The sequence below is a fragment of the Cricetulus griseus genome, chromosome 8 (genome assembly GCF_003668045.3).
Source record: "Cricetulus griseus strain 17A/GY chromosome 8, alternate assembly CriGri-PICRH-1.0, whole genome shotgun sequence".
NCBI classification, from domain to species: Eukaryota; Metazoa; Chordata; class Mammalia; order Rodentia; family Cricetidae; genus Cricetulus; species Cricetulus griseus.
In genome coordinates, this window is record NC_048601.1 from 91,144,662 (window position 1) to 91,159,930 (window position 15,269).

A 15,269-nucleotide genomic window follows, 5' to 3' on the forward strand; every position below is an offset into this window, starting at 1 on the left:
CCTGGAACCAGTACAGAGATAATTGCAGAAGCTATGGTATAAGAGCTTGGGGTAAGATTCCAAGGGAATATAATTAGAAATTCTAATACTCTTGGCCAGGAAAATTTGTAGTATGGAAATCTCCAATGGACTCTAAAAAAAGACACTGAAGACACACTATTTGGAAATTCAAGACAAAGAACTCCAGCAAGCAAGATCTTATGCAACACTTTCTCTTTCCTTTTAGCACTCACTCTTACAACAGCTCACAAGAAACTGAAGTAGCAGAGAAGGACATAAACCAAGTAATAAAATAACCCATACCCCATCCTTCCCAATACAGCTACTGTGTTACAGATGAAGAAGAGCTGTAGGAAGGCAGTAACTGTGAACTGGAATCATGGCTTCAGTTTTGTTGGCAACCAGCAGTTTTTGTTTTTAATGCCTAAAAATGAGATTTGTTTAACAAGATGCCACAGTTATGAAATTGAAAGTAACCAGGAGGTTATCGATTCTTCTAGAGGCCTGAAGGTAAAGAAGGAAAAAGGAACACAGATCATCAGAGACTAGATAAAACCCTAGTTCTTTCCTTTCTGTGCTCAATCATTCAACAAAGCAGTTTTTACTAGCTGACAGAAATAGCATGGGTCAGAACACTAGGAAATAAAGCTTATTTGTGTATTTAAACAAGCTGAGAGCAGACAGAAGTTCCTCCAAACTTAGGCAAAGCTTTTATATTGTTCTATTACTGACAGAAGCTTAAATCACTGGGTGAAAATTTGTGGAAAACAGCCGCTCTGTTTGCAAGTATCTGTGAACAGGTTGGTTAACTGTAAACTACAGATTTGTAGTGGAAAAAACCTACCAAACCCCACAATAATTAAATCAATGACCAACATTAGCATCAATAATGGGCACAAAGACAAGATGCAACTCTCCTGATGTGTATCTGAAATTAGGAGGAAACAATCAAGTAAATTCCCACTAAGGGACATTTACAGTATTAGTACCTATATTAAATGGATAAAATTCTAAAAGGAAGAGATTGGCAAAATAGATTGGAAAGACTGATCAAACTATATGCTGTTTACAAAAGACAATTTATACTTAAAGACACAAGTAAGTTGGAAGTAAAGGATGGAAAAGACATACATGCAAGCAGTACCCAGAGACAGGTACACACATCAGACAAAACACTGAGACAAAAGCTAGAGACAATGAAAAGCATTTACAAAGACAGAAGGGTCAATTCACCCAGAAGTTAGATGTCTATAAACATAGAAGTACCTAACTATAGCAGAATCTCCAAATATATGAAACAAAACAGAACTGAAGAGAGAAACAGACAAGTCAACAAAAGAGCAGACCTCAAGGCTTCCAGTGATGAAGAACAAACATAAGGTCACAAAGGAAATGAAGATTTGAACAATGTTACAGACCAGCTAGCAGAATATATTTATGTAGCACTCCAGTCAACAACAGGAAAATGCATTTTCCCAAGTGTACAAGAACAAGGAGCATTCTCCTAGACAAATTATATCTGAAGCTATAAACAATTCCCAATGAGTTTAAGGGGAATAAAATCACACATGTTCTCTGGACACAGTGAATGGAATTATCATCACTAACAGGAAAATCTGGAAAAATAAAAAAATGTGTGAATTTAAATAATATATTTCAAAATAGGTCAAATAAGAAATCACAAGTAAGATCAGATGAAAATGGTACTGCTTTAGAGCAGCTGGCAAGTGTCCTGGGTGTTGGTGGCTGGTCAGCACATTTTTTGTCTTTGCTTTCAAAGAGGATAATTTAGCTAGCATAGCTGTGGAGGACTCTGTCAGCACTGTGGTAAGCTTCAAGAAATAAAGAAACCGATGGTAGCTTATATGGACAGACTGCTTAACAAAAGTGAACAGGAGTGTCAGAGAGAAGGCACCCAAAGCCAGTGGGTTGTTACTTTTCCTTTCACTTTTAACCAAATAAATGAACTAGAAAAGCATCTATTTGGTTAAGAATAAAAGTGAAAGGACATATATGTGTCTGTTAAAAGGAAATCTCCAGTGAGAAACCTTTCTACTTAAGAGAAATGGGAAAAGAGTATCCTAATCCCAAAGAGCAAGTAGAAAAAAGGAAGTAAGATTAAACTGAAATTAGGCACAGAAAATACAATTTAAAAACTTTTCTGAAAAAAACAAAACTGACAAATATTTAGGAAGAATTCACTAAATTCAGGAATGAGAGTGGGTTATGCTACTGAGAACTCTGCAGAAATCATGAAACAACAGAAATACTTGTATAACTATGTGAATATGCTAAAAGTCAAAGATAACCAAATCTGGTGAAGAGAATGGCATGTGGATTTTATATGAATGAAGGTGTTAAGGAAGAAATAAACCGAGAACTTGGGAAAGCAATAATTAAATACAGTAAAATGAGGTAATGATGTGGTGCAGAGGGATGCAGACAGATAAAAGAATGTTTACTACCTTTGGATAGTTGTGCGAATGGAAGCATATAAACACAATTCTGTTTTTTGGGAACATATTTATTATTGCTATTATTGAACCAGCTTTGTTAATATGACATGCATTAACTTTGAAAAGATGAAATAATTCAAAGGAAAAAATCCATTAAAACCAAAATGAAAAAAGAATTGAACAAGGTGCTAGACAATGGGAAGACCTGCTTATGGACAGGCAGAAGCAATACTATAAAGATACTACAAACAAAACATAATCCACAGATTCAGTGCAATCTCATAAAAATTCCAATGGTATCCTTCACAGAACTAGAAAACACAATCCTCAAACAGAAGGCAGAAAAGACTCTGGATAGTCAAAACAACTCAAAACAGAAAGAACATAGCTGGAGGAATCAAATTGTTTGATTTCAAACTATACTATAGAGCCATTGTTACAAAGAGAGCATGGTGCTGGCATAAAAATAGGCCAATGCTGGTAAGGATCTAGAGAAGGGGAATCCTTATTCACTGTTGCTAGGTGTGCAAACTGGTACAATCATTACGGAAATCAGTTTGGAGACTCTTCAAAAAACTTACAACTAGATAAGGACATGGTTCAGCTGGTAAGCTGCTTGCTTGTCATACAAGTTTGGTTCCTTAGCACCCAAATGGAAGCCACAGGGGATTAGAGAATGGCTCAGTGGTTAAGGGCAAGGGCATTGGTTACTCTTCCAGAGGACCCCTGGGTTCAATTTCCAGCAACACATCATGACTCACAACCATCCAGGTGTAACTCCAGTTCTGGGGATCCTATACCCTCTTCTCTTCTGGGTTCTGTGGGCACCATGCAAGCATGTGGTACACAGACATACATAAGCGAAAAGAGCCATGCACATTAAAAAATACTGGGGCTTGTCTGGGAGGTGTGCAGGAGGCAGGGGTTCGGTGAGATATAGAACCAGAAAGGATCCTTGGAGCTCACTGCCCGTCAGCCTACTCAAAACAGACAGTAAGCTCCAGATACAGTGAGAGATTGAGTCTCAAAAAGTAAGGAAAGGAGGGCAATGAAGAAGATACGCAACGTCTACTTTGGCCTCTGCATGTGCATATACCTACATGAAGACAACATATTTACACACATACCACCACCACAACTACTCTACGCAGAACTAGGATGTGGCCTAAGTATACCATTTCTAGGAATGTACCCAAGAGACCCTTGGTTACCAATGTTTATTGTTGTTCTATTAAAAAAATTATAAGGAAATGGCATCAATTTAGATGCCATCAACTAATGAATGGATAATGAAAATGTATGTACACACACACACACATCACGGGAATTTTATTTGGTTATAAAGAAAAGTGATATTTGCAAGAAAATGGATAGAATTGGAAAAATATTAAATGAAGTAGCCCAGGTTAAGAAAGATAAACACTACATGTTCCTCATTTACAACTCTAGTTGTACGATTCTATGTGTGTGTATCTGTATTTTCTGTGGGAATGTGTGAGGGCAGAGGTCATGAAACCAGAAAAGAGACACGAGGGGGAAAAAAGGATACAAAGAAGGACATGGAGAGGGTAAGATATAATAAGAGATGGAAATAGAATGCTGGGGGCAGAGGATGGACAGAGATGGGAGAGTTGAAGGGGAAGGCAACCCAAACTAAATATATGTGAAACACACACACACACACACACACACACACACACACACACACACACACACACACACACACACACACCCCAAAAAGCTTGTTACTGAGTAAAAAATAAGGTATTTTTAAAGCTAAAATGAAACTAGGGAGGGACTGTAGAGATGGCTCAGCAGTTAAGAGTACATGGTGCTCTTCCACAGGATCTGGGTTCAGCTCATAATACCCTGCCAGGTATCTTACAACTGTCTATAACTTCAACTTTCGGGGAAGGAGGTGTTCTGTGCCTCTCGTCTCTATGAGACCTACACTCAGGCATATACCCAATGTAGACACAGTCACACCTAGTTAAACATAATAGAAAAATAAATCTAAAAAAAAAAAAACAACCCAAACAAAACTAAGACAATCAAAAACAAGTCCTAAGACATTCTAAGCCATAGCACATTAAAATTAGCTTTCGGCAAAGTGATTTGTAGGAGAGAAGAGGCCACAAGTGTTCTATGCTTGGAATATGAATTGTCCCTAACTGGTGGTACTGTATTAAAAGTTGGGATGTTTTAGAAACTAGGCCATAGGAGAAAGCTGATGGCTGCGGGCATGCCTTGTTCTGGGTGACTCCCTTATTCTCCGCAGCCTCCTCTTCACATGCTCCTGCTGCCATGGTGTTCTACCCTACCATGAGTCTTAATATCAAAGGAGCCAAGGAAAATCCTGGAAAACCACAGGCTACCATAAATCCTTCTCTTCCATGAAGTTGTTCCTATCAGGCCATTTGCTCACGCTTCTTGTCAAATGGGCAGCAAGCATTATTTGTTTTTTTGGTTTTTCGAGACAGGGTTTCTCTGTATTACTTTGGAGGCTGTCCTGGAACTCACAGAGATCCCCTTGCCTCTGCCTCCCGAGGGCTGGGATTAAAGATGTGGGCCACCAACACCGGCTGCAGCAACATTATAACATCAGTGATTATCTGAACTCTCCACTTACTCCATTTCTGACATCACTAAATTTTCTATGTAAACATGAAAATGATAGGAGGAAGGAAGATTACAAAGTCAGTCTGATCCTGAATGTTCTCATCAGCATAGTCTCAGTAAGTTTAGCGAATATTGTTCTCCTGTTGAGAACTTGCTTCCAGAGGATCAGGCTTATTATGATTCTGCAGGGCCAAGGGCTTCAATTTAAACTAGACTACCTAAATTCACAAAGCTACTGTCATACTTAGTATCTGAGCATCTAGTAGGCTTTCTCCTTTTAAATATATTGTATGGTATAGGGTGAAAAATACAAATAGATGGATAATAATAGTTACACAAGAAAATCCAAATACATGTGATTTCCACAACTCTAAAATGCATTTGCCTTTAGCTTCTGGAATGAAGAGTTTACAGATGTAACTACCACTGAGCAGCAGCTGGCACACTACCTAAGACAGCAGCAGGGCCATACGGATTTCCAGCACAGTCTACTCTTCCATGTTCATTGGCTTCGTTACATTTTATGTGGAATTAATGTTAGTTAATAATAATCCTTTTCTCCATATACCCAACAAATGGAAACACAAGACTTACATGGCACCGTTGTTCCAAATCTAGCGGGATTCAGCACTATGAACCTATTTTTCAAGCTTCTTCTGCCCACACCTTGTGCTCCTATCAACACTAATGTTTTTCGCTGGAAGGGTGGCATTTTTGCTACTTCCTCATAGATCTGAATTTCATGACGATCAAACTCTAAATGTGAAAATAATGGGACAACATTATATTCAGTTATACTTTATACACACAGAACATTCCCTGGTATTCTGTATGCTATGGTCTTCTTGCCTTGACAGTTAACTATCACTTGATTTGTGCACATCTGACACAGGCTTCTTTTTTTTCTTTTTTTTACAAATTTGGTAAGGTATAGAAAATTATTTATATCTTGACTTAAATGTCTGTCCCCACTCATTTGCCCTCAGATACTCATTTACTGTGCTAGAAAAATCCTTGAGTTTTATGTGTATTTCTCAATATTCTACACACTAAAGGCTTATCAGCAATTTGTCAGTAGAAACGATTACCTAAACACCAATCAAACTACAGCTTATGCAATTTACATTAAAAAGTTCATGCAAAGTAGAACAGAAGACAACCTGCTTGGCTGCTTCACTTGTACAGACTGTCACCTCCAATGACAGCACACTCACATCTAAATATCAAGATTCTAAAATTTATACGTAAAATTAAATGCTGGAAAAAGAAGCATTTTCAGTGGACTACTGCTTTAAATTATAAACCAAATCAATGAAAAAGTTATAGATTTTGCTTAAAAAATTAAGTGATATATAGTTAATGAATAATAAAACTGAAGTGATTCAGAAATAACAGGTTACCCATTATCACTGCTTGACTTTATCTGCAGCAATAACACTTCATCCTTACGTTATCATCTTAACAATTCATCCTTTTCTTCATAGTATACATACAATTTCTTCATAGTAAATTAAACCAATATTGTAGAGAAAAACACCATTCCTTCCTCCCGTATGATTTTCTTTGTGTGTCCTTTATTACTAGGATGGGTAACTTTGAAGTCAAGAAAAATAAATATGACAGCTTCCATATTTAGCTTCCTTCTTCATTCTTTGTATTATATTGGTTCACATCAGGCCACTTTCACACAGACACACAGTGCACTTTGAGCACATTTCCCTGTACCCTTCCTTTTCTCATCCCTTACTTTACTGTTTTTACTTCCCTAGATGGTTTCCCTTCTCCTGTAATGTCAACAGCTCACATATGATTTTTATGTATCTATATAAAATCTAGGGTCCACAAGTAGGAGAAAAAACATGATGTTTGTGTTTCTAAGACCAACTTAATTTTGTAGCATGATTATCTTCAGCTGTTATTTATTTTCCTGCAAAAGAAACTTCATTCTGTAGTGTACATGTACCACATTTTATTTGTGTCGATGGTCATTTAGCTTAGTTCCATAACTTAGCTCTTGTGAACTATGGTGCAGTAACAATGATGTAGGGTATTTCTGTGGTGTTAACCTGAGTCCCTCAGGTAAACATCCAGGAATGGGAATAGCTATGTAATGAAGGTAATTCTATTCTATTCTATATTGATAACTACAATGGCTGGACTAGTTTAATTCCTGTTAGTGCAGGACCACTCCTTTTTGTCTATATCCCTGCCAGAATTTTAGTTTTTTTCAGTGAATGCCATTCTGCATGGGGTGAGAAAGAATCTCAATGTAGCTTTAAATTGTATTTCTCTTGGCAAATGAGGTTGAAGGTTTTTTTTTTTTTTTTTTTGGTTTAATTCTGGAATGCACCCAAATTGGTCTGAGGGTGTTTTTATTTTGTTTTCCTTTCTAGCTCTAAGGATTGAACCTAGCACCTTGTACATTCCAGAGAATGGCTACATCCCCAGGCCTTTGATTTAAGGGTTTTTAAAAGAGGCTTTTCAGCTTGTGGAGTCATAAATGACAAATAGGAATTCTATATTCTTAAAGTATACATCTTGATGATTTGATGTTTAACTGTATCATGAAGCTAATAAATGTATCTACTACTCATGATTACCATTTTGCTTTCTTTAAAAAAGTATTCCTTTCTTTAAGATGAAAGATTCAGGGAGAGGCAGAAGGATTTACAGTCTGAGGTCAGCCTGAGCTACCTAATGAAAGTATAAGATAATTGTTTGAGGCTAGCCTATATTAACTAGTGAATTCTAGGCCAGCCTAAACATATAGAAGATCTCCTCTCAAAAATTCAAAACCAGCCGGGAGGTGGTGGTGCATGCCTTTAATCCCAGCACACAGGAGGATAAGGTAGGTAGGCCTCTGTGAGTTCAAGGTCAGTCTGGTCTACAAAGCGAGTTCCAGGACAGGCTCCAAAGCGACAGAGAACCTGTCTTGAAAAAGAATACCACCACCACCACCAAAAAAAAAAAAAAAAAAAATCAAAAACCTAAAAGATTTGAGAAAGATTATTAAAAGACTCCCACTAGACTAGATGAGTTATTTGGCCCAGTGCCATTTTTGCAAAATGTACTTGAAAATGTTATGGCAGCATATAGTTCTATTCCTAAATCTAGTATCTTCATAAAGTCCCTCTACCCCTTAGAAATGTCACACACATTACTATATCAAAATGCCCTGAAAAAATATAGACAATAACATTCCCTCTGCATTAGTGCAAACATAAACCCTAGTAACTTCATCCTTCTGTAACTTATATTCAAGTTGGGACTTAAATTTCTTTATATTTTATCATGTGTTCACCTGCCAGACCCAGTAATTGGCACTAATATAAATTGCATTCATTTCAAATTATATATTCAGAGACTAAAACACATTAACTGATGATAATGCTATTTATTTTGATCTTTCACAAGGATTTTAAACACACCTGCATTCCTGGTTGTGAGGTACATCATCTTCTTCTTTTTTTTGTTGCTTATAGTTCCACAAAAGGGTCCTGTAGGACGACAAGACCAATACAATTTAGAAGATACGTCAACATATGGCTTTAAATTGCCCAGTCATGTTTTATGAGGAGACAGGAGAATTACCTCCTGGGAGAAGGGGTGAATTTGTCACTGAATTGATACTCTACCAGTAGGTGGCAGAAAAGGATAAAAAATTACTTCAGAGAGGAAAAAGCAGATGCACAGGAAAGATTAATTCTCTACGTAGTTGAAATAAATTCATTTGCGTATCCAGAAAAAAAGGCAAAGAAAGGTGAGCCCAGCCCCTGCCTGTTACTTGTGTTCAGCTCTTTACCTGAATTGTCCCAGTCTCTTCGAACAAATGCCTTTCTCTTCTCTTCCAGGAACTGGCTTGGGATCAGACCAGCACTTCCTCCCTCTTTCACATGGCTAGCCTAGAATCAAATTAATATCTCAGTGACCAAAATTTTAGACAATATTTTAGTAAGTTGGACAAGTGCCAGTCAGTTAAAGTTAGTTTGCTATGGAAAACAACCTTTTAATCCATGGAACTATGTTAAAGCATTTATACACCACCATACTAAGGAACCAACTAGTAAGTAACTAAGACTCACATGTATGTTAACTGGTAGTGATGTTTTGAAACAACCATTAATAATGTGCAGAGAGAGAGAGAGAGAGAGAGAGAGAGAGAGAGAGAGAGAGAGAGAACGCCAAAAAAGGAAAGGAGAGTGCTATTTTACACAAAGAAGTGCTCCCAAAGCATCTCAAGAAGTATTCTTTATAAGCCATTTACTACTGACCTCTACCCTAGAATGTTACTTCCCAAGGTTAAATAGAAAGGATATTGGGGAATACACAGCATAAATTTTAATTCATCCTAGTAAGAATCTGCATTTTCCAAAACAATAAATTTAAAATGGGTAAAACTTCATTTAGTACAAAAATAAGAACCTTTAAAAAAAAGTATATAAAATACAGTAAATATTTTATGTGTGTGTTTGTGTCTGTGTGTATGTTTCTCCTTATAATTGGGACAGAAAATACATTTATCATTTATTTTAGTAACCCTAAAATCTGGAATTAAAATTAAGTCTGTCTAAATGAAGAAAGAGACTCAAATGATGGTGAGAAGATTAGAAAACTAAGAGATGGAATTAGCAGAAAATAAAACAGGGAAAAGGGGGGTAGGGACAGGAAACAATCAGCCACAGGAAGTACAGTGTTAAAAGCTTCTAAGTATTTCAGTGAAGACCTCTTAAAATCATGAACTCTGTTTACTGCACTCATTTATTAGTTATCTCACCATGGGGCACGTATTGCTAGACATGTCTCCATCCCATCTACATGCAGGGCACACTGCACTGAGGCTGTTGTGACGCTGTAGATGGTCTCTGTATAAACCATTGAATTCATCACTGTTAACTCCTGTTACCAGCAACTGGGATTAGATGGTCTCTCTGTAGAAACCATTTATTCATCACTGTTAACTCCTGTTACCAGCAACTGGGATTTTTATAATTGGCACTGGGTCCCAGAGCCTTTCTTCTTTCATCCTGTTCTCCAATGAGGCCACAATCAACTTTCAGAGTTGAAAAGATTCTAGGTTTCTATTTGTCATTGTCTTCAATTTTGAATACTATGTTGGTAGCTGATATAAACAATTGCAAAAACAAATTAAGAAACATTGACAAAACAATGACTCCAGGTGGATTCAGTTCTTCTTGTCCTATAGCGTACTGAAGGTGATTGATTGTCCATGTGGGAGAACTGCTTAACCTAACCCTTAGACCAGGAGACAGTGCCATAGGCAGGCTATGTCTGCTTTCATTAACAGCTATTCACACATTCTCTCTCAATGTGGTCTTCTGCCCACAAAGCTAACCGATATGAAGTAGAAGCTGTTCATGCAGGAACAATCATGGGAACAAACACTTCCTGAACTTTTAGATACTGGCCAGAGAATCAAACTAACCTGCCACCAATTTGGGTCTTCTCTGTTTACAATCTGAAGAATTTCTCCTTTGGAAAACTTTAGTCCCGCTTCTTTGCAGGGTATCAGGTTATCATTGAATGGGTTATAATCAAAATGACACTTGACAAATACCTAAAACACAGCAAAGTGAAAAAGCCTTTATGTGTAACATTAAGCACTGGATGTTGAAACCAAACCACTGTGATTTAATTGTAACAGATAATGAAAAAAACTTATTCTCCCAAATTAAAAAAAAAAGCTAGATTAGAATAGTAATAAAATGATTTGGTATTGCAGAAAATTAAACATGAATGCTAACTTAAAATTTTGTGGGTTTTTTTTTTGTTTGTTTGTTTTTTTTTTTGGTTTTTCGAGGCAGGGTTTCTCTGTAGCTTTCTTTGGAGGCTGTCCTGGAACTCATTATTTAGACTAGGCTGACCTGGAACTCACAAGAGATCTGCCTGCCTCTACCTCCTGAGTGCTGGGATTAAAGGTGTGCGCCACCAATGCCCAGCTTAATTTTGTGCATTTAAAAAACTCCTGCTTCTTTTTTGTCATGTCGGGATTTAAACTCAGGGCTTTGCATGTGAGTAGGTGAGTGTTCTACCATTTTTAAAACCTACTCCTGTATCAACAAGTGTTAAACCCTCTCCATTCCATTCCACCCTCTCCAATCTTTTCACTTGGTTTCCCAACAAACACTACATAATTTTTAATTTAAATAAACACTACATAATTTTTTATTTAAGTAAATATCATTTTGCAGTTAAAATGCTGGAATAATGGGTGCAGTTAGTTTAAGGCATGTATTTCCAACCTATCAGGACTGAGAATGCACAGACACCTTGAAGTCTAAATTAAACAAATCTTTAAACAATAATGATTGTTTAAATCTTTAAAATTAAACAACAAAGGTCATCTTAAGTGAGACCTGAAATATATTTGGTAGCCTTAAAAAAATTAATTCAACATTACTTCTAGCAGTCTATTTTTAATCGGTTACACTGGCCAAAACTAAGGAGGCAAATATTTTGAAATCAACTTACCATGACTTATATGTTTAAATTTAAATTAGTATTAAGTAACTTAAGAGACAAAATACTAGAAAGGTCTTAACTATTTTCCAATTTAAATTCAAACATACACATTTCTCTTAGATTCATTTTATTAATAAAAGTATGCCAGTTACACTGTTAAGATCTCCAGTGCTTGCAACATACTGCTTATTTAATTTGAATTCTATTAATCATTTTAAACATTTGATGGAAAGTTTAGATCAACTGTTTTCTTAAAATAGACATGCTTCATACATATTTATAGAAATCCAAATTGTGTCTTCTAGAGAAAAGCCTTAACATTAATCAGCAGAATAACTCTAATAAGCAGAAATGCATAGTTAGTCAAACTAACAATGTTATTTTTCTATGTGTATCATACTTCTACAACTAGAAACAAATAAAATATTCAAATAGTATGAGTACATACATTGCATTATTAGTATGCCTAAAAAAACACACAGTGTGAAAGATGCATAGGAAGGTATTTTTAAACTTTTGGGTACATGTGATCTTGATAGAAAGCTCTAGACCATCTGCAACAACTTTGCAAGGCCTGAAAATCAATGCTTAAACAAACTGGGAAGCCACTTTTTCCTGACATATAATTTTAGAAGTATCTAAGAAGCAAGCATGCAAATAATATTAAGACTGCTAAATTGTGACAGGTGGCTAATGAGTTTGGCATGCAGCTCAAGGCACAGGCAACGAACAACTCAAGATGATAAAGTTTAATCAAGGTAAATTTAGTTGACTGCTAAGACAGAACAACAGGAATACCAGAAAATGTTCTCACATGGTATCATACCTGACGGATGTGGGCTGGATGCCTCTCCATATTGGTGTAACTCTAAAAATATATTTTTCAATCGCATAAATAAAGCCAGGCTCTTAACTTATAACAACAAAATATAAGTAAGCTATTGGCTCATTTTATACTTCACTCACTTGGTAAAGCCACTTCCTCCCTAATTAATTATCCACAGGTTCTAATACCTATAAAAAAGTAAAATGACCAAGCAAGAAGTCACAGGCATTTGACTGAAGGGAAAGAAGGGATTGTATGAGACCTCATAAAAGCAGCAATGTATTTCTTACTTCTGGAGAGATGCCCACTGAATGAAGAACCTCATGTCACCTAAATGAGGGTGTTTATCATACTTGGTGGTGGGATAATACTTAGGAAAGTTACAAGTGTTTTCCAAATTTCAAACATTTATTTCCCCTGTTCAGAGATGCCAACATCCAACTCAGATGTAAAAGGCTTATTAAACTGCTTTTAGAACATTACCCTTAAGCTCCAAAACTCAGATTTATCCAGTTTTACTTTGGAAAAATTTGTCTGAAAAATCAATTATCCTAGCCTTTGATCTAGTAGTTTTATAAAATCTTTAAAATTATTAAAGAATTGACTTATTGTATTCTATTAACTGCACTAACAGTTTATGAATGCCAACTGATCATTAAGTTACTAAACACTTAACAAAATATTTTAGTTCTGTACTCTTACCATCAAAGGAAAAACTCAATGACCAACAATTTAAAATAAGACTGTAGCTAAAGTGAAGTACAAATAGCTTTGAAGCATAGATGCTCAAACTATGTGGAGTAGAAATGAATAACACCTTCTTCCTATTAACTAGCAAAAATTAAAATATTTGACAGATATCTGCAGATAAGACTATGGGCTAATAGGGATTTTCCTAACAGGCTTGTGGAAGAATGCTCCAACTTCTTGGAAGGACAATTTGGCAATAATTACCAAGATTACAAACACATAAACCCTCTGACCTAGTAATCCACTTCTGGGAATGGATTCAACAGTTATATTTCTCAGACACATTTGAAATGACTTAGATATAATACTAGTAATTATTGAACTATTCATTATAGCAAAAGATTAGGAGCACTCTGTGGCAATAATGAGTTGCCTAAAAAAAGACTTACAGAATTATAATATACCAGTCCACATGCCAACGACAAGGGAAAATTTCAAGGTTCCACCTCTATACAAAAAGCTACAGGCAATCAATGGCTGCTGAGAGGGAGACATCCAGTCATCTCTAAAGACAAGAGCCTCCTGATGTGTTATGGAATCCCAAATGGTCAGCTCTAAACACATGTACATAAAAGCTACACCAAATAGGCTCACCATGTATTGAGAAGGACACAGGAGGTTATGGAACAAAGAAGGGTAAACATAATGTAAAATACAGTTTTCATATTAAATTCTCAAAAACACTCCAAAAGTTTAAATTTAGCAACAGTAACACAAAGCAAATATGAGCAGGAATACAAAGCAGGAACAGATAACCTGGAACAGGGAGAAAAGCCAATTAAGAATAGTCTGGAACACCCGGATGTAGTGGTGTGCACTATAATCCCAGCACTTGGGAAGTAGCAAAAGGATCAGTTCAAAGTTATCTCTAACTGCACAGTGAAAGGGAGGCCAGCTTGGACTACATGTGTCTCAAAAATGAAACCAACCAACCAACCAAGTCAAACCCCCAAAAGAAAAACAAATAAACAAACAAAAACCCAAAGCAAAACAAAAACAAAGCAAACCCCCCCCAAAACCAGAAACAGCAAATATGAAACAATTAGTAAACAATACTCAGTACAACCAATTGTGGTAATTTGTGCCTATAATCCTAACACTTGGAAGGTTAAGGTAGGAGGATTACCCATGACTTCAAGGCCAGACTGAGCTACATAGTGAGAACCCTTCTCAACAAGATCAATAAAATAAACACTTAAATTTTACATTATATAGTCTTATTTTCAAAGAACTAGAGGAGGAATTCAAATTGTTCAGTAGAACACAGTGCATATAAACAGGACTTGATCACTCATGAGGCTAAGAAAGGATAACCCCAAGTTTGAAGACTAGGTGAAAATCTCTGCAAATTACAATTTTGATGAAAGATATGTATGCAGGCATTTTAGGGTTAATATTGCTGTGATGAAATATTATAACCTAGCAAATTGGGGGAGGGAAGGGTTTATTAAATGACTTACATATCCTGAATCATAGTCCACTGAGGTAAGTCAAGGCAGAAACTCAAACTAGGCTGATGCAGAAGCCACAGAGGGGTGCTGCTTACTGGCTCCCTTACTGGCTGCTTACTGCTCCACCTGCTTTCTTATAGAACCCAGGACAACCAGCTCAGAGGTAACCCCACTTACAATGAATGGGCTGCCTCCTACCTCCAATGAATCATTAATTAAGAAAATGCCCTACAGGCTTGCCTGCCTACAGCATGATCTTTGGAGGCATTTTTCTCAATTGGGGTTCCTTTGTCTTAGATGACTTTAGCTGTGTCAAGCTGACATAAAACTAGCCAGCACACCATTAATACAAAAGAATGTCAAAGCCAAACAAGAGAACAACATAAAATAGACAAAGACATAAAGACTTTAATGGAGTGGATAAAAGCATGGAAAATATGCACATGAAAATTTTTCAATCTTATTCATCAGTAGTGATATGCAAATTAAAATTATAGTTAGCTACTACTGTAGGCCTATTATACTGATTAACATTAAAGAATAGTCACACCAAACACAGCAAAGACACTAAATAAAAGAAACTCATGTAATGCTGGTGGGACTGTAAACTGTTACAATCACTCCTGAAGTTTTTTTTCTCTAAAATTTCAACATATGCCTACCACATGACCAACTCTTTCAACCTTA

The 15,269-nt window shown here is 36.4% G+C and overlaps 2 protein-coding genes across 8 annotated transcripts in view; one reads left to right on the top strand and one right to left on the bottom strand.

Moving 5' to 3' along the window:
- The window catches only part of Gsdme (gasdermin E), a 90,983-nt gene that overhangs the window by 73,160 nt on the left and 2,554 nt on the right, over window positions 1–15,269 (top strand). Inside the window, exon 11 of one of the 2 annotated variants that reach the window (XR_003487711.2) lies at window positions 7,469–7,671. The exons of the other annotated variant lie outside the window; for it this stretch is intronic. The gene's annotated coding sequence lies outside the window, so the exon portion shown is untranslated. Of the gene's footprint in view, window positions 1–7,468; window positions 7,672–15,269 lie in introns of those variants that run through there. 2 annotated transcript variants of the gene reach the window in all.
- Mpp6 (membrane palmitoylated protein 6) overlaps window positions 1–15,269 on the bottom strand; it is a 94,206-nt gene that overhangs the window by 6,384 nt on the left and 72,553 nt on the right. For 4 of the 6 annotated variants that reach the window (XM_027429590.2, XM_027429591.2, XM_027429592.2 and 1 more), the window contains 5 exons: window positions 12,382–12,423; window positions 10,519–10,650; window positions 8,878–8,977; window positions 8,504–8,572; window positions 5,670–5,831 (listed from right to left, as the gene is read on the bottom strand). In XM_027429590.2, coding sequence (XP_027285391.1) covers window positions 5,670–5,831; window positions 8,504–8,572; window positions 8,878–8,977; window positions 10,519–10,650; window positions 12,382–12,423 — 505 coding nt within the window. The remainder of the gene's footprint in view (window positions 1–5,669; window positions 5,832–8,503; window positions 8,573–8,877; window positions 8,978–10,518; window positions 10,651–12,381; window positions 12,424–15,269) is intronic. The other 2 variants (XM_027429593.2, XM_027429588.2) reach the window with 1 other exon arrangement.